General features: G+C 45.2%; 1 protein-coding gene across 23 annotated transcripts in view; it reads left to right on the forward strand.

Moving 5' to 3' along the window:
* LOC140410875 (clathrin coat assembly protein AP180-like) overlaps positions 1-24,595 on the forward strand; it is a 390,745-nt gene that overhangs the window by 231,479 nt on the left and 134,671 nt on the right. For 19 of the 23 annotated variants that reach the window (XM_072499615.1, XM_072499614.1, XM_072499616.1 and 16 more), the window contains 2 exons: positions 2,409-2,484; positions 4,553-4,574. In XM_072499615.1, the coding sequence (XP_072355716.1) occupies positions 2,409-2,484; positions 4,553-4,574 (98 nt within the window). Of the gene's footprint in view, positions 1-2,408; positions 2,486-4,552; positions 4,575-24,595 lie in introns of all 23 variants that reach the window. The other 4 variants (XM_072499620.1, XM_072499622.1, XM_072499626.1 and 1 more) reach the window with 1 other exon arrangement.

Below are 24,595 nucleotides of genomic sequence, written 5' to 3' on the forward strand. Positions count from 1 at the left end.
GCCGTTGTTATACATGCTGATTCATTCATTAAATTTTCTGCTTGTCTATTCCACTATCTTCTCTGTTAACTATCTGAGCAATGTGACTACTCCAGTGATATCTTGCTTGGTTTTTGGCCTTGTTTCTAATAAATGGAAAAGCTTTTGTAGTGATTTGAAGTACAGTACATTTTTAAGATAGGACTTCCTGAAATATGTTTCAATTGAATTTTTTTAAAGGTGGCTGAATGAGGGCATTCTGATTCTTTTTTCAAAGCGAAATATGGCAAATGCTGGAAATCTGAAATAAAACACAAAATGCTGGGAAAACTCGGCAGACCAGGTAGCATCACAGAATTAACATCTTGGAGAGCTATAAACCTGAAATGGTAGCTTTTTCTCCTTCCACAGACTTCCTTATCTGCCAAGTGTTTCCAGTATTTTCTGGAGGGGTTTGGGACCTTCCAGAGGCAAAGTATTTTGTCTTCCTTCCTTCAGGCCTCCTTGCAATAGCTTAGTGGGGAAGTTGGGAAATCTCAGGTAAAATCCAATGTCCATGGGGAGTGAACTGGCGTGCTGTGCAGGAAAATACAAGGAAACTTGCAGTAAGAGTAATGCCTATTTAATATTTTGAAAATAGGGGAAATGATCTTTCAACAAGTTTCTAACCGGAAATGCTTGTAGCAAAGGCTTGTATTAAAATGAAGGCAAGCTAATTCTGGAAATGGTATATTATTTTGGGTAATTTGGAAGGATTAATAGCATTATCTGGAATGTAATTTTGCTTGTATCATGAATTATTTCAAATATGGAGCAAGCTTTCCACTCAACTCCAAAATGGCACAATACAGCTATTTATTCACTGACGACTTGGATGCTCAAGCTTGATTCTCTAGATACCAGCGTATTATAGGCACCAAATCGTCTAAAATGTCTTTCCCATCAGACCAGGACGGTGACCAAATCGACAATGTGTTCCACATCATCTGAAACAGTGAAGGTATAGCTGTTGAGGTCCTTTTGGGGTTTCTGCAACTGTTGCAGCATTGATCAATTCAAGTGTTCTTCAATTTGAAGGTTTAAAAAAAAGTTTCAAAAGCAGGAACCTGAGGCTCCACACTAGTTTAGATCTTGATTTGGGCAGTAAGAGGAAGACTAGTAAACTCTGCTAATACTTTTCTCACTCTGCTGTCCACTGCTCTGAGGAAAAAGGAAAGAAAAATGACTACGCTTAACCTTTTTTCTGCTTAACCTGCTTCACTTTGCCAAGCACACCTTTCTCTCGCTTCATGTAGCGTCTTTGTCAACTGAGCGTTGCTAACCACAACCATGATTCACTATGAGGCCTCCAGAATTACATCAGCTGATATGGGATTGAAACTGCAGTGTTGACGTTATTTTGCACCACATTCTAGCCATTTAGCTGTCTGAGCTATTTGGCCTCCCTTCAGTTGGGCTTATTTATTTGAATGGATCGCAATGTTATGTGCTCTTAGAATTGATAGTATAACATTCCTATTTAAAGAATAAGGCTAGGTGTATTGGCCATGCTAAATTGTCCCTTAGTCTCCAAAGATGTACAGGTTGGGTGAATTGGCCATGGTCAATGCGCAAGGTTATCGGGTTAGGGTGGGGAAGTGGGCCTCTATAGAGTGCTCTTTCGGAGGCTCGGTGCAGACTCAATGGGCAGAATGGCCTCCTTCTGCACTGTAGGGATTCTATAAATAAAGTTCCTTTCTGTGACTGATGCTAACGAATTCTGTGAAAACCTCATATAAATTGTCTCCATTTTTAAATACTGCAAATAGACCAAGCAGATAAGAAATCATGAAGATTTAAAGCCGAAAATGGTAGATATACATAGGTTCATCAGCATTTGTATATTAATGTTTCTAGTGTCAGCCCAAATTTTAGACTTTGTGACTCATTAATTCAGCCACAATGCATAAGGGGTTAAAAATCTGCAAATTTAGAATCGATTTCAAACAATTCTAATGCTTCCAATATTGAACTATCTCTGTTGTAGAATGCTCATGCTGTTGTCAAACCCTAAGTCAATCTGCCTAATGTCTGCTATACAAGTGCAATCATAGTTTGTCACATCAACAGATTTGGATGTCTTGTAAAAAATTGCATTAGAAGGCGTGTGTATGTGGCAGTTTAAACTTTTTATCTTTTGCTAGTTTCAGGCCTTTTAATTTAGGATCCTTTATGGGAATAAATTAAATTTTCAGTTTAGTTCATTCAAGTGTGTGTTTGTTTAATTAAAGGCTTTAATTGGGTTGAAGGCATGAGGTTTATTATGTGATGCTTTGATTTTATGGCGAAAGTAAAATAAAGCACTGCATATGGTTGTCGTTCCTCGTGTAGCTGGCTGGTGAACTGCCAGTAAAAAATGTAATGAATGTGTTACGCTGTTACACTTTTAGGCTCCTAGCAGTCTTCTGGAAGCCCTTGAACAACATTTGAATACACTGGAAGGGAAGAAAAATGCAGCTGGCAGTAGGTAGGACTACACCTGTTTAGATGATGCATTTTCATAAAATAAGTTCTCAGTATTTGCTTTATGTTCACTGCCTGGAACTACATTGTGACACTTTTTGTTATTACTGCTGCTGTAATTGAGATGCTCATATAAAATGTATTTAATGACAATGTTACTATGAGAAATTATTTTACATTGCAATGCCAGGAAAACATTTTTACATCTGTTGACCAGACAAGTTCAAGAAGTGATATCTGGTTTAGTTAGTATTACACAATTGCCAAGTTTATCTACACAAAATAGTAAGCAATCAAATCACACTCAAACCTCTACAAATTGGAACTCATTAACATTCTCCTTATCAGCTGTGACTATAAATACTACAAAACTGTAAACAGTGGAAGCACGTAGTAATGCCACAAACAGCTAATTGTTATTTTACAGACTGGAAACCTACATGGGTGAGTCCCAGTCTGCTTAGTTCCTTATCAGAATCCTATTTGTTGAACGCTTTGCTGGGGAGTGAAAAATTAATCCGGATTAAAATTAGTAGGGTCACTTCCAAGCATCTTGGCTTTTGAAAGGAAAGAGAATTTTTAGATTTTCAAATCCATAAGGAACAAACCAGGTTGGATGTGACTCATTGGAGAATAACTACTTGATTAAACAAAAATTAGAAAATTCTAAGATGTGGGCTTTGAACTAAATTATAGAAATGTATTCCTCTTATCTGAAAGACGATAAAACATTGGTTCAGGTGGATTTTATCCACATATTTTAAAGAGTCTAGGGAAGAGATGGAGCATTTCTGAACATACTTAATAATCATTCGAAAAAGGTGTAGTGCCAAGGACTGACCAGTAGCTATAACCTAATTCCTACATTTTAAAAGGGGAACAGAACATGTCGAGGTTATAGACCAGTCAGCTTAACATCGGTGGTAGGAAAAATAATGGAATCCCTACTGAAGGAAGAAATCAAAAATATCTAGGAAAGAAAAGCATAATAGCAGGATTTCAAAAGAGGAATTATTGCTTGACCAACCTTTATTGAATTTTTTGAGGTAAGCGAGCGAGTAGACTATGGTAATGCAGTCGATGTAATTCAACTGGATGTTTAAAAGATCTTTGACACAGTGGTCAATAAAAGACAAATGAATACGGTCAGAAAATGTCAGTGTACAAATGACAAAATGGATTGTTAGTGGGTGTAAAGGAAGTTATTCAGGGTAACAGCAGGTTACCTTCAGTGTTGAGACCACTTGCAGATTAGCAAGACCATTAAAAAAGGAAAACGAAGCTTTATTTCTAGAAGAATAGAATTGAAAATTAGGGGTGTTGTGCTAAACCTGTATTGAACCATGGTTACACCACACTTAGCAACCAGAATTGCATCCAATATTCTATGTTATGAAAACGATATAGAGGCATTTGAGAGGGTGCAGAGAAGATTTACAAGAACAATAACCCAAACGCACAGGTACACTTGTCAGGCAAGGATTGACAGGATTGGGCCTCCTTTCAGAAGAAACTTGCTTTCTCAAAAATCTGAGAGAATGTAGAACTTCCACCTCTGAGTGATTGAAGAGAATGATATTGATGTATTTAAGAGACAATTGGACAACAGCACGAAGTAGAAGGAAATAGAGGATTATGATCAATTTAGATGTGGAAAGATGGGAGGAGACTCAAATTGAGCATAAATGTCAGTATGGACTGGTTGGACAAAATTGCCTGTTAGCGGCTTTGCATATTCTATATAATTGCATATTTTCTTGACTTGACAAATGTTGCGCGCACTTTTTTTTTATTAGTGACAAAATTAAAATATATTGAATTTACATTATGTTTATATTGCCAAGCAATGTCTGAGCTGAAACTTAAATTATTGATGTCTTCAAATAAACTTGCACAATTTTTCAAGAAATTGAATTTGCATTCAAGTTGTACAAAATTGGCACCTTTGTACTATATATACAAGAATTTTTAAAAGTTTAAATGCCACTGGGAATCTATTATTTACACCCTTTTAATTTTGAATGCTTACATTTTTAAAAGTGAATTTTAAAACTTTCCTTTTTTCCCTGCTGCCTCGGGGAACTTAGTGAAGGGTAAGTTTTTAACAAGTGACATATTTACATTAGAAAAACCAAAAACCGTGGAAGGATATCTGCTGCTAATGGTACAGATGATGGTGATCATTAAATCTCTTCCTCCCAGCAAAGGTGGGGTAAAACTCCTGTGCTTTTGTTTTTAAGTAAATCTTATTGCTTGTTAATTAGCATTGCTTGCCTGATGAGCTGGCGTTAATTCAAAAATCGAGCAGCTAAACCCTTTATGACTACTACAATAACTGGTTCAGGGCCATTGAGAAAATAGGAAACACGAGAACATAGCAGCAAGGGCCATGTAGCATTTTATACTGTTCACTTGCAGTTTAAGCAGCTGTTGGCTAAGGCAAGTTAAACTGGTAGCGCTAAACTTTTTAAAAATATTTCACTGCTCGGCTGTATATTTCAGTCTCCTTCAAGAAAATTGAACATCTCAATGTTTGGATACTGCTGGAAATAATCATTGAAGGTACAAAGAATATTAGAACCAAGTAAGAAATTACTTTAATATATTTTCTGTAGACTCAAAACAATGGGCACACTTTAAAATTTGCAATGTGGTTTACTTTGTTTCTGAACACATTTGCGGTTGGTCATCAATCAGCCTTTCAGAATTGTCATTGCACTAAATTGTCCACAATTTCCCATTCCTCAGAATTTGAGAAATGTGCTTGGTAACAATTTGATAAAACACATCGGGAAAAAATGTGCATTTGTGATCAAATGTGATTTGATTAGGATACTGCAGTTCAGGCACAGAATAATCACAACATCAGCTGGGTGCACTGTTCCGAGTGGGAAGTTGGTGCAGAGGCGAAAGAGGTGCTTTCCACCTTTTGAAACCTGTACTTGAGGCTGTAGGTAGGTAGCAGATTTAAACAGCATGTGATCAGGAGAAGCAGAAGATCAGACAAGTGGAAAAACTTCAATTGACAGCATAGGCAGCAGAACGTGGCGTGGCTATATTACAGCTGAGCATTGAATTTATTGATGTGTTTTTCGTGTTTATTGTCTTTATATTTTGTGTTTTGAATCTGTATTGGTGTTAACTAAACAGTGGATGGCTTTAAAATTACGAACCACTGATAAATACATTTTATATTAGCTAGAATAGGGCTGGATGAGTTATGCATCTGGACTGCAGTACATAGGAGTTTTATTACCAGTGAGACTGCTGAATGAATACGTCTGCATTTGATACCTTTCCCCCAGATCAGAGTAATTGAACTGGAATGTGAGTTGGAAGCACTCTGACGTGTAAGGGTAGGAAGGGGTATCCAGACAGTTTGCTTCAGCCCTCCGTTACAGCTTATAGAGAGGTACAGGATCAGAATGGGGTTGGTGTGTGTGTATGGAGTAAGAACTTAAGAATTAGGAGTAGTAGGTCAGCTGACCAAGCATGCTCTGCCACTTAGTAAAGTCATAGCTGATCAAACTGTCATCTGCCTTCGTGCCCCATTCCCATATTTTAGATTTTTAGATGCTGAGGGAATTAATCGATTTGGTCTTGAATATACTCCATGGATGAGCATCCACCGCTCGCTGGGTAGAGAATTCCAAATCTCTCTTTTCTGCCCCCCCCCCCCCAAAAAAAACCTTTGAAGGAATTTCTCCTCATCTCCGTTTTAAATCACCAATCCTTTATCCTGACTGTCTAAGCGTAGTTCGTGACTCACTAGGCATAAGAAATAGGTCCCCAGCCCCTTAAGAATGTTGTATGCTTAAGTGAGACGGGTGGCACGATGGTAGCACTGCTGCCTCACAGCGCCGAGGACCCGGGTTCGATCCCGGGTCACTGCCCGTGTGGAGTTTGCACGTTCGCCCCTGTCTGCGGGGTCTCATCCCCACAACCCAAATATGTGCAGGGTAAGTGGATTGGCTATGCTAAATTGCCCCTCTTCAAAAATCTTGGCTTTCAAATGCTATCACATCCCTCCTATGATGTGGATTTCAGAACTGCACAGAAAATTCTAGTTGTAGCCTCACCAGCATTTTATACAGGTCCAGTATAAACTGCCCTGCTCTTCAACTCTGTGCTCCAGCTAATAAAGGCATAATAATAACCGCTTATTGTCACAAATAGACTTCAATTAAGTTACTGTGAAAGGCCCCTAGTCGCCACATTCCGCCGCCTGTTCGGGGAGGCTGGTCCGGGAATTGAACCCGCACTGCTGGCATTGTTCTGCATTACAAGCCAGCTGTTTAGCCCACTGTGCTAAACCACCCCCTGTATACCATGTGCCTTCACCACTGTATCCACTTGCTCTGCTACCTTAAGAGACCGGTGTACATGCATACCGAGGTCGTTCTGATCCTCGGTGCTTCCCAGGGTCCTGCCGTTTATCATGTATTCCCTTGTCTTGTTTCTCCTGCCCAAGTGCACTTATCCTGATTGAATTCCATTTGCCACTGATCAGCCCATCTGTCCAGACTGTCTATATCCCCCTGTATTCTAAGGCTATCCTCCTTGCTATTTACCACCCCACCAATTTTTGTATCTTCCACAAACTTGCTGATAAACCCTCCTATTTTAATACTTAAATCATTTGTATAAACCACAAACAACAATGGCCCCAATACGGATCCCTGAGGGACCCCACTGGACACAGGCTTTCAGTCAGCAAAACACCCCTTGAACATCACCCTCTGCTTCCTGCCACTCAGCCAATTCTGGATCCAATTTGCTTGGATGTGAGGCTGTCTGCAGTAAACTGGGCAAACTTGTTCATAGTTAAAATGACAAATCAGTGAGAGATATTCAAAAATAATTCACCATGCTGCAGAATCCACAAGGAGCAAGAGCTCTAGTTGTGAAAAGAAAAATAGCTGTGTATTACTAAAGAGATTGGGACAACAAAACAAAATGAAAAAGCATATTTCGGATTGCACTAAATAGCACAGATTGTAGCCAATGGGAGAGATATAAAGAACAATGGGTGTCAAATCAATTTGAGCCTAAAACGAGGGAGTAAAAGATGAAATGTGCAAGGAATATTTTAGGTCCGGAAAAATAGGGTGGTTACAGAGATGTGTTGGCTTCTTAAACAGATAATGGTGAGCTAACTAAAAATGGGGAAATGATAAGCATGCTAAATAATTACTTTGTGTCAATATTCCCTCGGACCAGATTGTTTTCATCCCAGGATTCTTAAGGAAGTAGTTGGAAGCGTTATAGATGCCCTATCTATGATTTCTTTCTAGTACCATTTCTTTAGATTGAATAATCAGACACATTATTTTGCATTTCCTAGAGCGGTATGTGTCCAGTCAAACAAGAATGGATGTGCTGTTGGACCTGGTTCTTGGAAATAAAATGGGCCAAGTAGATCAGGTGTCAGTGGAGGAACATTTAAGAGACAGTGATCACTGTATCATAAGGTTTAAGATTAAGGTAGAGTAGGGTAATCAGCAATCCAGAGTAAAAATAATTAATCGGGGGAGAGCAGAGATCAATAGAGCAAGAGATGAACTGGTTACACTGGAACAAAAGGCAGGTGGGGGAAACTGTAGCTGAAAGATGGGCTATCTTCAAAACAGAAATGGCTCAGACACAGTCTTTGGTATATTCCCTTAAAAAGGAAAAGTAAGACAAATAAATCCAGAGCTCCCCAGATCAAAAAGACGACAGAAATTAAGGCGACAGAAATTAAGCTAAGGAAGAAAAAGTGTGCTTATGGTGGGTGTCAGATAGAAAATACAGTTGAGAAATGCAGGAAGTTCAGAGGGGAGGTGAAGAAGCACATTAGAGAAGTGAAGATGTATTATGAGAAAAGATTGTAAACCAACATAAAGGGGAATCCCAAAGTCTTCTATAGGCATATAAATCGTAACGGGTGGTAAAGGGAGTTGGGCCGATTAGAGACCAAATGGGGAACTTGCAGGTGGAGTCTGGGGGTAGGCGGAGTCTGGGGGCTAATTTATTAGATTAATTCTTTGTATCCCTTTTTAACAAGGAGGTAGATGCTACCCAGGCCATGTTGACCGATGAGGAAACCCAGTCCCTCGAAGGGTTCAAAATTGATGAGGAGGAAGTGTTGGTACTGAAAGTTGACAAGGCACCGGGAGTGGATGAGATGCATCGAAGGTCATTAATAAAGTGAGTGTAGAAAATGCAGGGGCACTTGCCAGAATCTTCCAATCTTCTCTGGTCTCGGGGGAGGTGCCAAAAGACTGGAGAATTTCAAATGTTACAATCTTGTTCAATAAAGGGTGGAAGGATATCCCGAGCAATTCCAGAGCAGTCAGTTTAATATCCATGGTGGATAAGTTTCTAGAAACAAGAATTCAGGATAGAATTAGTAGTCGTATGGAAAAATATGGGTTGGTTAGGAAGAGCCAACATAAATTTCTAATGGGGAAATTATGTTTAACTAACTTGCTGGAGTTTTTTTGAGGAGATAACAGAAGGGATAGATGAGGGTAAAGCTATTGATGTGTGCATGAACTTTCAGATGGCATTTGGCACAGTGCCACACAACAAATTTGAGAAATGTTCTAGCTTATGGAATAAAAGGGATACAAAATTGGCTGAATAATAGGAAGCAGAGTGAAATAGTCGATGGATATTTTCTGGGCTGGAGGAACGTTTGTAGTGGTGTTCCCCCGGTGCTTGTTTTGGGAGCCTTGCTTTCCCTGAAGTGCATTCATGGTCCAGATCTTGGTGTGCAGGGGACAATTTCAAAGTTTGCTGATGATACAAAACTTGGGAAGTATTGTAAACTGTGAAGATGGCAGTGTAGAACTTCAAAAGAACATAGATGGCAGATGACATATAATGCGGAGAAGTAAGAGGTGATGCATTTTGATAGGAAGAACATGGGAACAAAGAAAACAAAATAAGGAGTAAAATTCTGAAGGGTGTGCAGGAGCAGAGGGACCTGGGTGTATATGTGCATAAGTAATTAATGGTGGCAGGGCAGGTGGAGAGGGCATTTAATAAAGCATATAATATTCTGGGCTTTTATTAATAAAGGCACAGAGTGAATTATAAATTATACAGACCTCCGCAGGAATATTGTGTATTCCCGGCTCTGGGTCACTGTCCGTGTGGAGTTTGCACATTCTCCCCGTGTTTGCGTGGGTTTCGCCCCCACAACCCAAAAATGTGCAGGTTGGTGGATTGACCGTGCTAAATTGCCCCTTAATTGGAAAAAAAAGAATTGGGTACTCTAAATTTATTTTTAAAAAGTATAGATCAGAGAGGTTGGCACTGCTCTCCTTGGAGAGATGAAGACTAATAGGAGATTTGATAGAATGCTCAAATTCATGAGCGAGCTGGACAGAGTAGATAGGGAGGAACTGTTCCTGCTCGTAAAAGGATCAAGAACACAAGGTGCAGAAAGTGAATTGTTAAAGAAGCAAATGTGATGTGAGAAAAACTTTCTCTCTGGAGTGGTTTGGATCTGGAATGCACTACTTGCAAGTGTGGTGGAGGCAGGTTGAATCGAGGCATCAGATGATTTGAATTGAAGCAATGTGCAGGAGTGTGGGGAGATGGCGGGGTATGCCACTACGTCATGATGCTCATTTAGAAAACTGGTGCAGACATGGTGGGCCAAATGGCAGCTCCTGCGCTAGAACAATTCTGTGATTGTGATTCTGCTATTTAAAAAAAAAAAAGTGAGAAGGGAAAGCCTGGGAATTCGGTTAGCATAACATTTGTCTGAAAATTAAATACTAGAGTCTTCAATTAAGGATAGAGTGATTTAGCATATTGGAAGAGCCAGCAAATATTTGTAAAGTGTAGATCATACCTAACAGACTTGACTGAATGTTGTGAAGAGGTGACTAAAGTAGTGGACAGGAAAAGGTACAGACGGTTAAATGCTAGAAACAGTAAAGGTCCAAAGAGACCTCTGGATCAATTTACTCGGTCATTAAAATATCAGTGACCAGCCAAAAGGCTACTAGTATGTTGGCTTTCATACCTGCAAGACTAGAATATAAGGGCAATAAATGACTGCTGCGACCATCAAGTCACTCAACGACTCGTGTCGGAGTAAAACAGTGGTTTTAATTAACTATCAACTTTGCCTGCCTGTGACTGGTACATACTGAGGACAGTCCCACAGGCCAGCTACTCTTATACTCCTTCAAAGGGGCGGAGCCATGCACGGAGCCCGTGCATGCTCCAACATCTCCCCCTGTGGGTGAAGCCATACAATGGCCCACAGATAAAACCCACAGGGTTAATAACAGAACATGATTGGTCAATTAACTGTATTTACATTCACCCCCCTGTAAAATAAATAAATAAATAAATAAAATAATAAATAAATAAATAAAAATATAGTCCGGCGGGGGTGATGGGTCACAAGTTCAGCCGGTCCGGCACCCAGATCGTACGCTGCGACCGCCGAAGCACTGGTGTTGCAGCCGCTTCAGGTGGCTGGTGTCCGGTGCAGCCCCAGGGGTGGACTCCGGGAGCGGCTCTTCCTGAGCTTCATTCCTGCAGACTGGTGTGCCGGGTGGAAGGGAGCGTGGGAGCCAAATGGGCACGGGGGCGCTGGGCATGGGAGAAAGAGCGGGGTACAGCGCGGGGGTACTGTGGACGTAGTGGTGGCGGAGCCTGCGGGCGCAAGGTATCGGAGGGAGACTGTATCCTGTCGACCATCGGGGTGTCTGATATACGCATAGTGTGGGTTTGAGTGCAGGAGCTGGACCCTCTCTACCAGGGGAACCGTCTTATGGGTCCAAACGTGTTTCTGGAGGAGAACCGGACCCAGTGTCATTAGCCAGGGTGGGAGCGAGGCCCCTGAAGTAGTCCCCCTAGGGAAAATAAACGAGCGGTCTTGAGGAGTCTGGTTTGTGGCCGTGCAAAGGAAGGACCTAATAGCATGGAGCGCATCGGGGAGGACTTCCTGCCAGTGGGAAACCGGGAGATTCCTGGACCGTAGGGTCAGCAGGACGGTCTTCCAGACCGTCTCGTTCTCCCCCTCCACCTGTCCATTTCCCCGGGGGTTGTAACTGGTAGTCCTGCTCGAGTGATGTCTTTACTGAGCAGGTACTGACTGTGGTAATACCAGGTATTGCGGTACCTGAGAGGTGGATGACCATTGGCTAGACCCAGGAGTCTACCATTGGCTGATGTACATAGCTCCGCCCTGAGAGGCAGAGGAGAAGAACCAATGCCATCCTAGCAGCCTTCACTTTCTGTATCGAAGCTGCTGGGGAACAGTTCTAGCAGATTAAAGCCTATTAGTTATGACTCACCTTGTCTCGAGAGTAATTGATTGCGCATCAATTTAATCTGCTACAACTTCAGTTGAAAGGATGGATCTCCGTATCAAATGCCTTCTGCTCAGCCCCCACACGGACAACTCTACTGCTATCTTCAAACATTGGCTGGCGTGCTTTATGGGCTACCTCGACATGGCCACTGACACCCCCACGGAAAGACAAAAGATGCACCTACTACGCTCGCGGGTCAGCCCTGGGATCTACCCTCCGATCGAGGAGGCGGAGAATTATGCTGCAGCGATCGAGCTGCAGAAGGACATTATATCAGCCCTGTGAACCAGGTCTATGCTCGTCACCTGCTGGCGACTAAGAGGCAAAGCCCCGAGGAAACGTTGGAAGACTTCTACCAGCTGGTGCTGGGCCGAAACTGTGGCTGCCCGCCAGTTTTGGGGAATGAGCACACGGAACTTTTGATCAGGGATGCTTTCGTGGCAGGTATAACCTCTCCCGATATCCGCTGAAGGCTCCTAGAAATGGACACACTGGGACTTACTGAGGCACGGGCCCTGGCGGGGTCCATGGACGTTGCATATGAAAACGCGCTGGCTTTTGATCCCGGACGCGCGGCGGTCCCCTGGGCTGCGTAGCACTCCGTTGCGGCAGCCCCTCAGACCTTCCCCCTGACCCCGCAAGCCTGCGCGGCGAGATGGCCCGCTACTGCCGCCGGACAATGCTGTTTCTTCTGCGGGCAGGTGAATCATCCCCGCCCGCGCTGCCTGACCCGCACCGCCACCTGCAAAGGGTGCGGCAAGAAGGGCCACTGTCTGGAGTCTGCCAGACCCACGCCGCAGTCTCCAGCGACTATCGGCAGCCCCCCCTTTCAGGCCCCGGCCGTCCAGTGCCCACCGCCACCCCGCTATCCTCAGGCCGCGTGCGACCTGTGGGCGTGGCCATTTAGCCGCTTGGCCATTTTGCCCCCCGGCCACCACGCTGGACGGGTGGGCGTCGCCATTTTGTCCGTCGCCGCCGCCACCTTCTTCATCCCCGGAATCCATGTGCGACCCATGGCTGATGCTAAAAGGGGCTGTTTAACACTGGGCTAAATCACTGGCTTTGAAAGCAGACCAAGGCAGGCCAGCAGCACGGTTCAATTCCCGTAACAGCCTCCCTGAACAGGCGCTGGAATGTGGCGACTAGGGGCTTTTCACAGTAACTTCATTTGAAGCCTACTTGTGACAATAAGTGATTTTCATTTCATTTCATTTTCTTGGATGGGCCCCCAGCACAGCCGACTACATGCTGCCCGACCAGACTCTCCATTGCTGCAGCTGGCCTCGGTGACTCTGGACCAGAGTCGGCCCCGGACGCTTGCGAAAGCGACAACGACTATCTCCATCAACGGCCACGTGGCGTCGTGCTTGATCGACTCTGGGAGCACAAAGCTTTGTTCACCCCGACACGGTAAGGCGCTGTTCTCTTGTCACCCATCCTGTAAACCAAAGGATCTCCCTGGCCTCCAGGTCACACGCGGTGGAGATGAAGGGATTCTGCCTAGCGAACCTCTCTGTCCAAGGTAGGGAATTCCACAATTTCCGTCTGTACGTCCTGCCGCACCTCTGCGCAGCCACCCTCCTTGGGCTGGATGTCCAGTGCCATCTGCAAAGCCTGAATTTTAAATTTGGCAGCCCTATACCACCACTTACTGTCGGCGGCCCTTAAGGTCGACCCGCCTTCCCTGTTTGCGAACCTCACCCCGGATTGCAAACCCGTCGCCACCAGGAGCAGACGGTACAGTGCCCAGGACCGGACCTTTATCAGGTCGGAGGTCCAGAGGCTGCTGAGGGAAGGGGTCATCGAAGCGAGCAACAGCCCCGGGAGGGCTCAAGTAGTGGTGGTAAAGACCGGGAGAAACATAGGATGGTCATTGACTACAGCCAGACCATCAACAGGTTTACGCAGCTGGATGGGTACCCTCTTCCCCCGTATAGCTGACCTGGTGAACAAGATTGCGCAATACAAGGTTTTCTCCACGGTGGATCTCAAGTCTGCCTACCACCAGCTACCCCTCCGTAATGGTGACCGCCAATACACTGCCTTCGAAGGAGATGGGCGGCTCTATCACTTTAGAAGGGTTCCCTTCGGTGTCACGAACGGGGTCTTGGTCTTCCAACACGAGATGAACCGAATGGTTGACCGGTACGGCTTAAGCGCAACATTCCCTTTTCTTGATAACGTCACCATCTGCAGCCATGACCAGCAGGACCACGACACCAACCTCCGAAAATTTCTCCAGACCGCGAATATCCTTAATCTGACTTACAATAAGGATAAATGCGTGTTTAGCACCGACCGTCTAGCCATTCTATGCTACGTAGTGCGAAGTGGAGTCATAGGCCCCGACCCTGAGCGCATGCGCCCCCTCATGGAGTTCCCCCTCCCTCACTGCCTCAAGGTCCTAAAGCGCTGCCTTGGCTTCTTCAGCTATTATGCACAGTGGGTCCCCAATTACGCAGGCAAGGCTCGACCCCGATCCAGTCCACAACCTTGCCCCTGTCGACGGAGGCCCGCCAGGCCTTCTGCCGCATCAAAGCAGACATTGCTAAAGCCACGATGCGCGCCATCGAGTCCCTCCCCTTCCAGGTCGAGAGCGATGCGTCCGAAGTAGTTCTGGCGGCCATCCTCAACCAAGCGGGCAGGCCCGTGGTTTTCTTCTGCCGTACCCTCCATGCTTTCAAAATTTGCCACTCCTCGGTCAAAAAGGAGGCCCAGGCCATAGTCGAAGCTGTGCGACACTGGAGGCATTACCTGGCCGGCAGGAGATTCACTCTCCTCACGGACCAACGGTTGGTTGCCATCATGTTCGATAATGCGCAGCGGGGCAAGATTAAGAACGACAAGATCTTGCGGTGGAGGATAGAACTCTCCACCTACAATTACGAGATCTTGTACCATCCGGGGAAGCTGAACGAGCGTCCTGATGCCCTGTCCCGCGGCACTTGTGCCACCGCACAAGTGGATCGCCTCCGATCCCTCCACGAGGACCTCTGAAACCTGGGGGTCACTCGTTTCTTTCATTTTATCAAGACCCACAACCTGCCCTACTCTATCGAGGAGGTCAGGTCCGTCACCAGGGACTGCCAAATCTGCGCGGAGTGCAAACCGCACTTCTACCGGCCAGAGAGGGCGCATCTGGTAAAGGCTTCCCGTCCCTTTGAACACCTCAGTCTGGACTTCAAGGGCCCCCTCCCCTCCACCGACCGCAACACGTACTTCCTGAACGTGATTGACGAGTACTCCCAGTTCCCATTTGCCATCCCCTGCCCAGACATGACCACAACCACCGTCATCAAGGCCTTCCAGGGTATCTTTACACTGTTCGGTTTCCCCGCATACATTCACAGTGATAGGGGGTCCTCCTTCATGAGTGATGAACTGCGTCAATTCCTGCTCAGCAAAGGCATCGCCTCGAGCAGGACGACCAGTTACAACCCCCGGGGAAACGGGCAGGTTGAGAGGGCGAACGGCACGGTCTGGAAGACCGTCCTGCTGGCCCTACGGTCTAGGAATCTCCCAGTCTCCCGCTGGCAGGAAGTCCTCCCGGTGGCCCTTCACTCCATCCGGTCGCTGCTCTGTATTACCACAAATCAGACACCTCATGAACGTCTCCTTGTTTTCCCCAGGAAGTCCTCCTCCGGTACCTCGCTCCCAACCTGGCTAGCGGCACCCGGACCCATCCTGCTTCGCAAACATGTGAGGGCGCACAAGTCGGACCCGTTGGTCGAGAGGTTCCACCTGCTGCACGCCAAACCCCAGTACGCCTATGTAGCGTTCCCTGACGGCTGCCAAGACACGGTCTCCCTTTGGGACCTGGCGCCCGCCGGAGCCCCACACGCACCCGCACCAGTGCCCCCACCCTCCCCGCAGCACCTGACCGGAGGGTCAGTACTCCCCCCGCCTAAGCCCGAACAAGCACCGACGCCCCCTACAGGCGTGACCCCCTCATGCCCACTTTTCACCCCAACAGCGCCGCCTAGGGGTGACGAAGCTGCCATGGGAGGACGACACCACGTTCCCGGAGTCGCAACCGCCGGGACCCCCATCAGGATCACCGCCGAAGGCCAGACGCTCGAGAAGGACGACCAGGCCACCTGATTGACTGATTTCTGCACCATGAACACTTTGCTATTACCCTCGACATCACGGCACCTCCATACCTGGTCCTACCATGCGAAAGGCGACATTAACGCTGGCCATCACCCCGCCGGGCTCTTTTTTAACAGGGGGTGAATGTGGTAATACCAGGTATTGCGGTACCTGTGAGGTGGATGACCATTGGCTACACCTAGGAGTCTACCATTGGCTGATGTACATAGCTCTGCCCTGAGAGGCGGCGTATAAAAACCGATGCCGTCCCAGCAGCCTTCACTTTCTGTATCGAAGCTGCTGGGGAACGGTTCTAGCAGATTAAAGCCTATTAGTTATGACTCGCCTTGTCTCGAGAGTAACTGATTGCGCATCACTGACTCAGTTCGTTGCTCATGAACGACGTGCCCCTGTCGCTGTGGACGTAGTTGGGGAAAACCAAACTGGGTGAAGACACTGTGCAGGGCTCTGATAACAGTGGGGGTGGTCATATCGGGGCATGGGATGGCAAACGGGAGAACTGATCAATAATATTGAGGAAGTAGGCATTGCGATTATTCGAGGGGGGGTCCCTTTGAGGCGTTTAAAGGGCCGGGATGCCCTCACCAGGTGGGCCTTATCTGGTCGATAGAAGTGCAGCTTACACTCTGCACACAGATTTGGCAGTCCCTGTTTACAGCTTTGATCTCCTCGGTGGAGTAGGGCAGGTTGCGGGCCTTGATATAATGGGGGAACGGGGTGATCCCCGGGTGGCAGAGGTCGTTGTGGATAGCCCGTAGTCGGTCCTCTTGCGCACTGGTGCATGTGCCGCGGGACAGGGCATCTGGGGACTCGTTGAGCTTCCCAGGACGATATACTATATCGTAATTTGATCTGATCCCCGCAACATAGACGTCTCGGACGGCAAGCTCCATGTGCTGAGTGGCCGTAACGGCCTGATAGTTGCAGTTGCTTGCGAGGGCTTTGAGGTCGCGCAGATAGTCGTCGAGTGACTCCCCGGGGCACTGGCGTCGAGTAGTGAGAATATGTCGCGCATAGATCTCGTTCACAGGCCGCAGGTAGATGCTCTTGAGGATTGCGAGAGCAGCGGTATATGAGGTAGCTTCTTCAAGTTGCACAGAAATGCGGTGACTCACCCTTGCATGGAGGAGACTCTATTTTTGTTTGTCCGTGACGAATGGCATCGACGACGCGGCTAGGTAGGCCTTGAAACACCGCAGCCAGTGTGAAAAGATTTCCTTCGCCTCTGCGGCATGTGGATCGAGCTCCAGTCTGTCAGGTTTGAGGGCTGACTCCATAATCGTTTTTGTTCAGATAGTTAATTAAATTGATGCGAACATCAATTCACTCAAGGACTCGTGTCGGAGTAACAGTGGTTTTAATTAACTATCAACTTTGCCTGCCTGCGACTGGCCAGCTACTCTTCTACTCCTTCAAAGGGCGGAGCCCATACATGCTCCAACATCTCCCCCTGTGAGTGAAGCCATACAATGGCCCACAGATAAAACCCACAGGGTTAATAACATAGAACATAACTGGTGAATTAACCGTATTTACATTCGCCACAATGACCAAGTGTGGTTACACAAACTAGCAGCTAGAGCTGTTGGGGAGAGTTTAAACTAATGTGGCAGGGGGATGGGAACCGATGCAGGAAGTTGGAAGGTAGTAAAACAGGGACAGAAATAAAAGGCAGTAAGGGGGAAAGTGTAAGGCAGAGAAGCCATAGTCAAAAATCAAAAAGGGCGACAGTACAAGGTACAGTGACTGAGGGGAGCTCAGTGAATAGGCCCAGTAATACTAAAAGGAATAAAATGGGAAGTAAAAACATAAATGGAAAGAGACGCGGCAGGTTGTTACATGAAGATATGGGTTCAACGACAAGGAAAATTAGGAGAAACGTTAAGAGGAAAAATAACTTAGGAGAGGTTACTGATCGAGGTGTTAAGATTAAGAACCGAGGTAAAAAAGCCAACATAAGTGTACTTTACCTGAATGCTCGTAGTATTCGGAATAAGGTAAATGAGTTGATGGCGCAAATCATCGTGAATGACTATGATTTAGTGGCCATTACTGAAACATGGTTAAAGGATGGTCACGACTGGGAGTTAAATATCCGAGGGTATCAAACCTTTCGGAAGGACAGAGTGGATGGTAAGGGAGGTGGTGTAGCTCTGTTATTTAAGGATGACATCCGGGCAACAGTAAGGGATGACATCGGTGCTACGGAGGATAAGGTTGAATCCATTTGGGTGGAAATCAGGAATAGTAAGGCGAAAAAGTCACTGATAGGAGTAGCCTATAGGCCACCAAGTAACATTATGGTGGGGCAGGCAATAAACAAAGAAATAACAGATACATGTAGAAATGGTACAGCAGTTATCATGGGGGATTTTAATCTTCATGTTGATTGGTTTAACCAGGTCGGTCAAGGCAGCCTTGAGGAGGAGTTTATAGAATGTATTCGCGATAGTTTCCTAGAACAGTATGTAATGGAACCTACAAGGGAACAAGCGGTCCCAGATCTGGTCCTGTGTAATGAGACAGGATTGATTCAGAATCTCATAGTTAGGGATCCTCTCGGAAGGAGCGATCACAATATGGTGGAATTTAAAATACAGATGGAGGGTGAGAAGGTAAAATCAAGTACTAGTGTTTTGTGCTTAGACAAAGGAGATTACAATGGGATGAGAGAAGAACTAGCTAAGGTAGACTGGGAGCAAAGACTTTATAGTGAAACAGTGGAGAACCTTCCAGGTGATTTTTCACAGTGCTCAGCAAAGGTTTATACCAACAAAAAGGAAGGACGGTAAAAAGAGGGAAAATCGACCGTGGATATCTAAGGAAATAAGGGAGCGTATCAAATTGAAGGAAAAAACATACAAAGTAGCAAAGATCAGTGGGAGACTAGAGGACTGGGAAATCTTTAGGGGGCAACAGAAAGCTACTAAAAAAGCTATAAAGAAGAGTAAGATAGATTATGAGAGTAAACTTGCTCAGAATATAAAAACAGATAGTAAAAGTTTCTACAAATACATAAAACAAAAACAAGTGGCTAAGGTAAATATTGGTCCTTTAGAGGATGAGAAGGGAGATTTAATAATGGGAGATGAGGAAATGGCTGAGGAACGGAACAGGTTTTTTGGGTCGGTCTTCACAGTGGAAGACGCAAATAACATGCCAGTGACTGATAGAAATGAGGCTATGACAGGTGAGGACCTTGAGAGGATTGATATCACCAAGGAGGTAGTGATGGGCAAGCTAATGGGGCTAAAGGTAGACCAGTCTCCTGGACCTGATGGAATGCATCCCAGAGTGCTAAAAGAGATGGCTAGGGAAATTGCTGCGTCTGCCCAATGGGGCAATTTCCATCCAGATGCCTCGCTATTTCTTCCTTGATAGATTCCAGCACCTTCCCTACTACTGAAGTTAAGCTCACTGGCCTATAATTACCCGCTTTCTGCCTTCCTCCTTTTTTAAACAGTGGTGTCACGGTTGCTAATTTCCAATCCGCCGGGACCACCCCAGAGTCTAGTGAATTTTGGTAAATTATCACTAGTGCTAATTTACCAAAATTCACTAGACTCTGGGGTGGCACACCACTGTTTTAAAAAAGAGGTAGGCAGAAAGCGGGTAATTATAGGCCAGTGAGCTTAACTTCGGTAGTAGGGAAGGTGCTGGAATCTATCATCAAGGAAGAAATAGCGAGGCATCTGGATGGAAATTGTCCCATTGGGCAGACGCAGCATGGGTTCATAAAGGGCAGGTCATGCCTAACTAACTTAGTGGAATTTCTTGAGGACATTAACAGTGCGGTAGATAAAGGGGAGCCAATGGATGTGGTGTATATCTGGATTTCCAGAAAGCCTTTGACAAGGTGCCACACACAAGGTTGTTGCATAAGATAAAGATGCATGGCATTAAGGGGAAAGTAGTAGCATGGATAGAGGATTGGTTAATTAATAGAAAGCAAAGTGTGGGGATTAATGGGTGTTTCTCTGGTTGGCAATCAGTAGCTAGTGGTGTCCCTCAGGGATCAGTGTTGGGCTCACAATTGTTCACAATTTACATGGATGATTTGGAGTTGGGGACCAAGGGCAATGTGTCCAAGTTTGCAGACGACACTTAAGGTAAGTGGTAAAGCAAAAAGTGCAGAGGATACTGGAAGTCTGCAGAGGGATTTGGATAGGCTAAGTGAATGGGCTAGGGTCTGGCAAATGGAATACAATGTTGACAAATGTGAGGTTATCCATTTTGGTAGGAATAACAGCAGACGGGATTATTATTTAAATGATAAAATATTAAAACATGCTGCTGTGCAGAGAGACCTGGGTGTGCTAGTGCATGAGTCGCAAAAAGTTGGTTTACAGGTGCAACAGGTGATTAAGAAGGCAAATGGAATTTTGTCCTTCATTGCTAGAGGGATGGAGGATAGATGCGGGCAGGTTGTTTCCACTGGCGGGTGAAAGCAGAACTAGGGGGCATAGCCTCAAAATAAGGGGAAGTAGATTTAGGACTGAGTTTAGGAGGAACTTCTTCACCCCAAGGGTTGTGAATCTATGGAATTCCTTGCCCAGTGAAGCAGTATATGCTCCTTCATTAAATGTTTTTAAGATAAAGATAGTTTTTTGAAGAATAAAGGGATTAAGGGTTATGGTGTTCGGGCCGGAAAGTGGAGCTGAGTCCACAAAAGATCAGCCATGATCCCATTGAATGGTGGAGCAGGCTCGAGGGGCCAGATGGCCTACTCCTGCTCCTTGTTCTTATGTTCTTATTACTTAGAATTAAGAAGGTTAAGGGATGATTTTAAAGATATTAAATGAAACTGAGCACAGGTAGAGAGGAACTATTGCCACTGGCTGAGGAATCTAGAACTAGGAAACATGGCCTAAAAGTTAGAGCCATGCCTTTAAAGAGTGAGATTAGGAAACACTTCAATGCACATACGGTAGATGTTTGGAACTCTCTCTAAATGTCAATTGATGCTCTATCCATTTTTAATTTCAAATCTGATACTGATAGGTTTCTGTTGAGCAAGGATAGGGCTCAAGGGGAAAATTGGCTCGCCTGTTCTCAGCTAATACAATCGTTCAGAACAATTTCCCCCAACAAAAAAAAGTCATCAGTATTTCTATTTGTTGCAGTTAATATCAAAACATGGTGAGGTTGGAAGTGGGAGAACAACACCATAATTCCTATTAAATTAGTTATTTGCAAGAACTTGGAAAACAAAACTCATAGTTATTGTGACTGGTCCTTAAGTGGTGATGATGGAAGTGAAGGCCTTTCTAAAAATGAAGGAGGAAATTGTAGAGATGTGTTCCTTTTATTCATTCTCTTGTACATGGTACCTGAAATGGAGAATTCAAATTTACAGTTGAAATTATTTTATCTCTTGGGATAAATGAATGGCTGCAAGCTGCTAATTATGCATATTGTAATACAAATAATGTTTTATTACTAATAGAACTTCAGGTTTGCTTAGTCTTCAGGTTGTTCTTTTCACAGGAAATGGTCCATGTAAATATATCCTTGCTAAATTTAAAACTAGTGGCCTAGAAATGAAATTTTAAATTAATATAACCATTCAAACAAACTGTTTCAAATATCCTTAAGAGGAATGCTGAATAATGTACATTGAAAATGTCAATGACTGCTTCTGTGCAATACATCTTGCTCCCATCAATCGCAGGCCATTAGCATTTTATAATGCATCAAATACTTTTATAGGAACATGTCAACATTTATTCAGTGTTTCTCAATTCTTAAACATCCTGAAGAGCTTGTTAATTTTTATTGCAAGTGCATCTCTGCTGCACTGCTGAACTTCTGGTCCATGCAGTATTTCTTTTCTCTTAACATTTGTTTCCTTTGTGCATCTATGGTGGAAGATTGAACTCTCAAACTGGTATCGGAATGTAAATTGTTATTCCTTTTCTAAACATCCATGATTATTTGAAGTTTGCAGTCGTGTGACAGGACATAATTGAATACCCAGAGTCATTGCAGAAAAAAATTGAGCAAATGCTTTTCCACGTGGATAGCAATTTGAAACCTGTATTGTGCTGCGTGCCCCTTGGTACCTGGTCGCGTATAGGATTGGCATTAATCTAGATGGCCGCCATTCAGGCTGATCAAATGACGGCGTTGGAAAAGGATGGGAACTGGGGGAAAGCTGAACTCTACAAAATACTAATGTTGCAGCTCTGCCAGATTAATATCAAAATGTTAGCATCCAGTTCGGAGTTTGAGTTGAAGTAGTATACAATGTAAATTGGTTGGGAAGAATACGTTATAGTTGTAATGGAAAAACAATGGAGTTGGGAATAAATAATCATTTGGTAGTACAAAACCTGCTGTTGAAGCTTTTTGTCTTTCACTCAGATTTACAAGAATGCCAATTGTAAAGGAACAATAATTCATACTGCATGAGAAGAAAGAGCTGATTGATTGACAAGTTGATTCTGGTAGAGGCATTGCCTTGAAGAATGCACCAAAGAGCAGTTAACAGCCAAGCTTTAAAAAAAAATTAAAATAGAGTTGGTCAACTCTGGTTAAGGCATAGCCGTTAGGAATGAAGCAGGGAGCTTCTGTTGGCGGCCATGCCATAAGCGACGACACAAGGATGGCTCCGACTCGAAAACAATGGTTTCAGCACTTTATACCCCAGTAACTGGTCACCTCCGGGGAAGGGGGGGGGAATAAAGGCACAAGGGTTGAAGAAGACAGAACGTTCCCCGGGACCTATGCCGGTAATCTATCGGACCCGGCAGAAATTGCTTTAAAACCCGGCCCAAAAAATGGAGGCAACTCGAGGCGCAGCAAAGTCCAATAGAATGGCGGCAAAGGAGAAGCATCGCCACATGAAGGAAAAGCTCAGGCAGAGCGATTAATGGCTTTTATTAAGGATGAACCTCAGCACCAATGAAGAGAAATGCAAGGGGACTGGTCGAGGGCCATCGAGGGTGTAGTAGTGCCACTGCAGGTAACAATGGACCTCATGAAAAAGTGCCACGAGGCACTAGGAGCGAAGCTGCGAGAGGTGGAGGCGGTGGTCCTTAAGGGGTGATCATGGGAAGGTTCATTGATATTTTGGAATTCCCAAGGCTGGAGGAGGAGAAGAGGCAAACATTGGAAGAACCATTGAACCTAAGGGAGGTGATTGAAAATATTAAGGGAATGAAGTCGGGGAAAGCACCGGGGCTTGATGGCTTTCTGGTGGAGTTATATAGGTCCATTTTGTTGTTAAATACTGACGTAAAGGTGCTGGCCAAGGTGTTGGCGGGAAGGATCGGATGGTGGAGGGGGGGTCTCAGATGGTCGCAGAAGACCAAACCGGTTTTGTAAAAGGCAGCCAGCTCTCCCCGCTATTGAATGTGATAATGACACTGGGAGGTGGGTGGGGGGGGGGGGGGTTGCAGGTGCTGGTGCTGGAGGTTGTTGTCTCCATGGATGCAGAGAAGGCCGTCGATCGTTGGGATGGAGGTATTCACTTGAAATTTTGGACAGATTTGGATTTGGGCTGAAGTTTGTGGTGTGGGTGCGCTTGTTATAATATAGCCCCAGTGGCACTTGTTGCCACGAATGGAATGAGCTCACAATTTTTAGCTGTATAGAGTAACTAGACGGGGATGTCCACTATCGCCGTTGCGATTTATGTTGGTGATTGAACCCTTGGCGATGACCCTTAAGGAGTCTACGGAGTGGCGGAGGATTGTGAGGGAAAGTAGGGAACATTGAATCATAGAATTTACAGTGCAGAAGGAGGCCATTTGACCCATCGAGTCTGTACCGGCCCTTGGAAAGTGCACCCCACCCAAGCCCACACCCCACCGTATCCCAGTAACCCCACCCAATCTTTCTGGACACTAAGGTCAATTTGGCATGACCAATCCATCTAACCTGCACATCTTTGGACTGTGGGAGGAAACCGGAGCAGCCGGAGGAAACCCACGTAGTCACGGGGAGAACGTGCAGACTCCGCACAGACAGTGACCCAAGCCAGGAATCGAACCTGGGACCCTGGAACGGTGAAGCAACTGTGCTAACCACTGTGCTGCCATGGGTATCGCTATATGCTGATGACCTGTTATTGTTTGTTTGTGTTGGACCTGCTTGAGAGTATGGTAAGGATCATGGGAATACTGGAAAGGTTATGGCCTTCTCAGGATATAGATTAAACATAGGGAAGAGCAAGATATTTTCGGTGAACGAGGTGGGGCTGAAGGCCAACCTAAAGATGTTACCATCTTTAGGGAAGGATTTAGATACTTAGGGAATTGGATGACAAGGGAATGGGCCACAATGCTCAATTGGAACTTGACAACACTGGTGGAAGAGATTAAAGGGGACCTTAAGAGATGGGTTATATTGCATTTGACATTGGCAGGGAGAGTGCAGACCATGAAAATGAATGTGTTGCCAAGGTTCTTATTTGTCTTCCAAGCCCTCCTGATCTTCCTCCCGAAGTCTTTCAGAAATTAGAGGCAATAATCTCGAAGTTTGTATAGGCGGGGAAGGTGCCGAGGGTAAAGAAGGCCCTTCTACAGAGGCAGAGACCGAAAGAGGGGTTGGCACTGCCGAACCTGTTGCATTATTACTTGCCGAAGACCCCTCCCACCCGGCTTACTCACTCTTCCAACTTCTTCCATCGGGCAGGAGGCACAAACGTCTGAGAACACGCACGAACAGACTCAAAA

The sequence above is a fragment of the Scyliorhinus torazame genome, chromosome 4 (genome assembly GCF_047496885.1).
Source record: "Scyliorhinus torazame isolate Kashiwa2021f chromosome 4, sScyTor2.1, whole genome shotgun sequence".
NCBI lineage: Eukaryota > Metazoa > Chordata > Chondrichthyes > Carcharhiniformes > Scyliorhinidae > Scyliorhinus > Scyliorhinus torazame.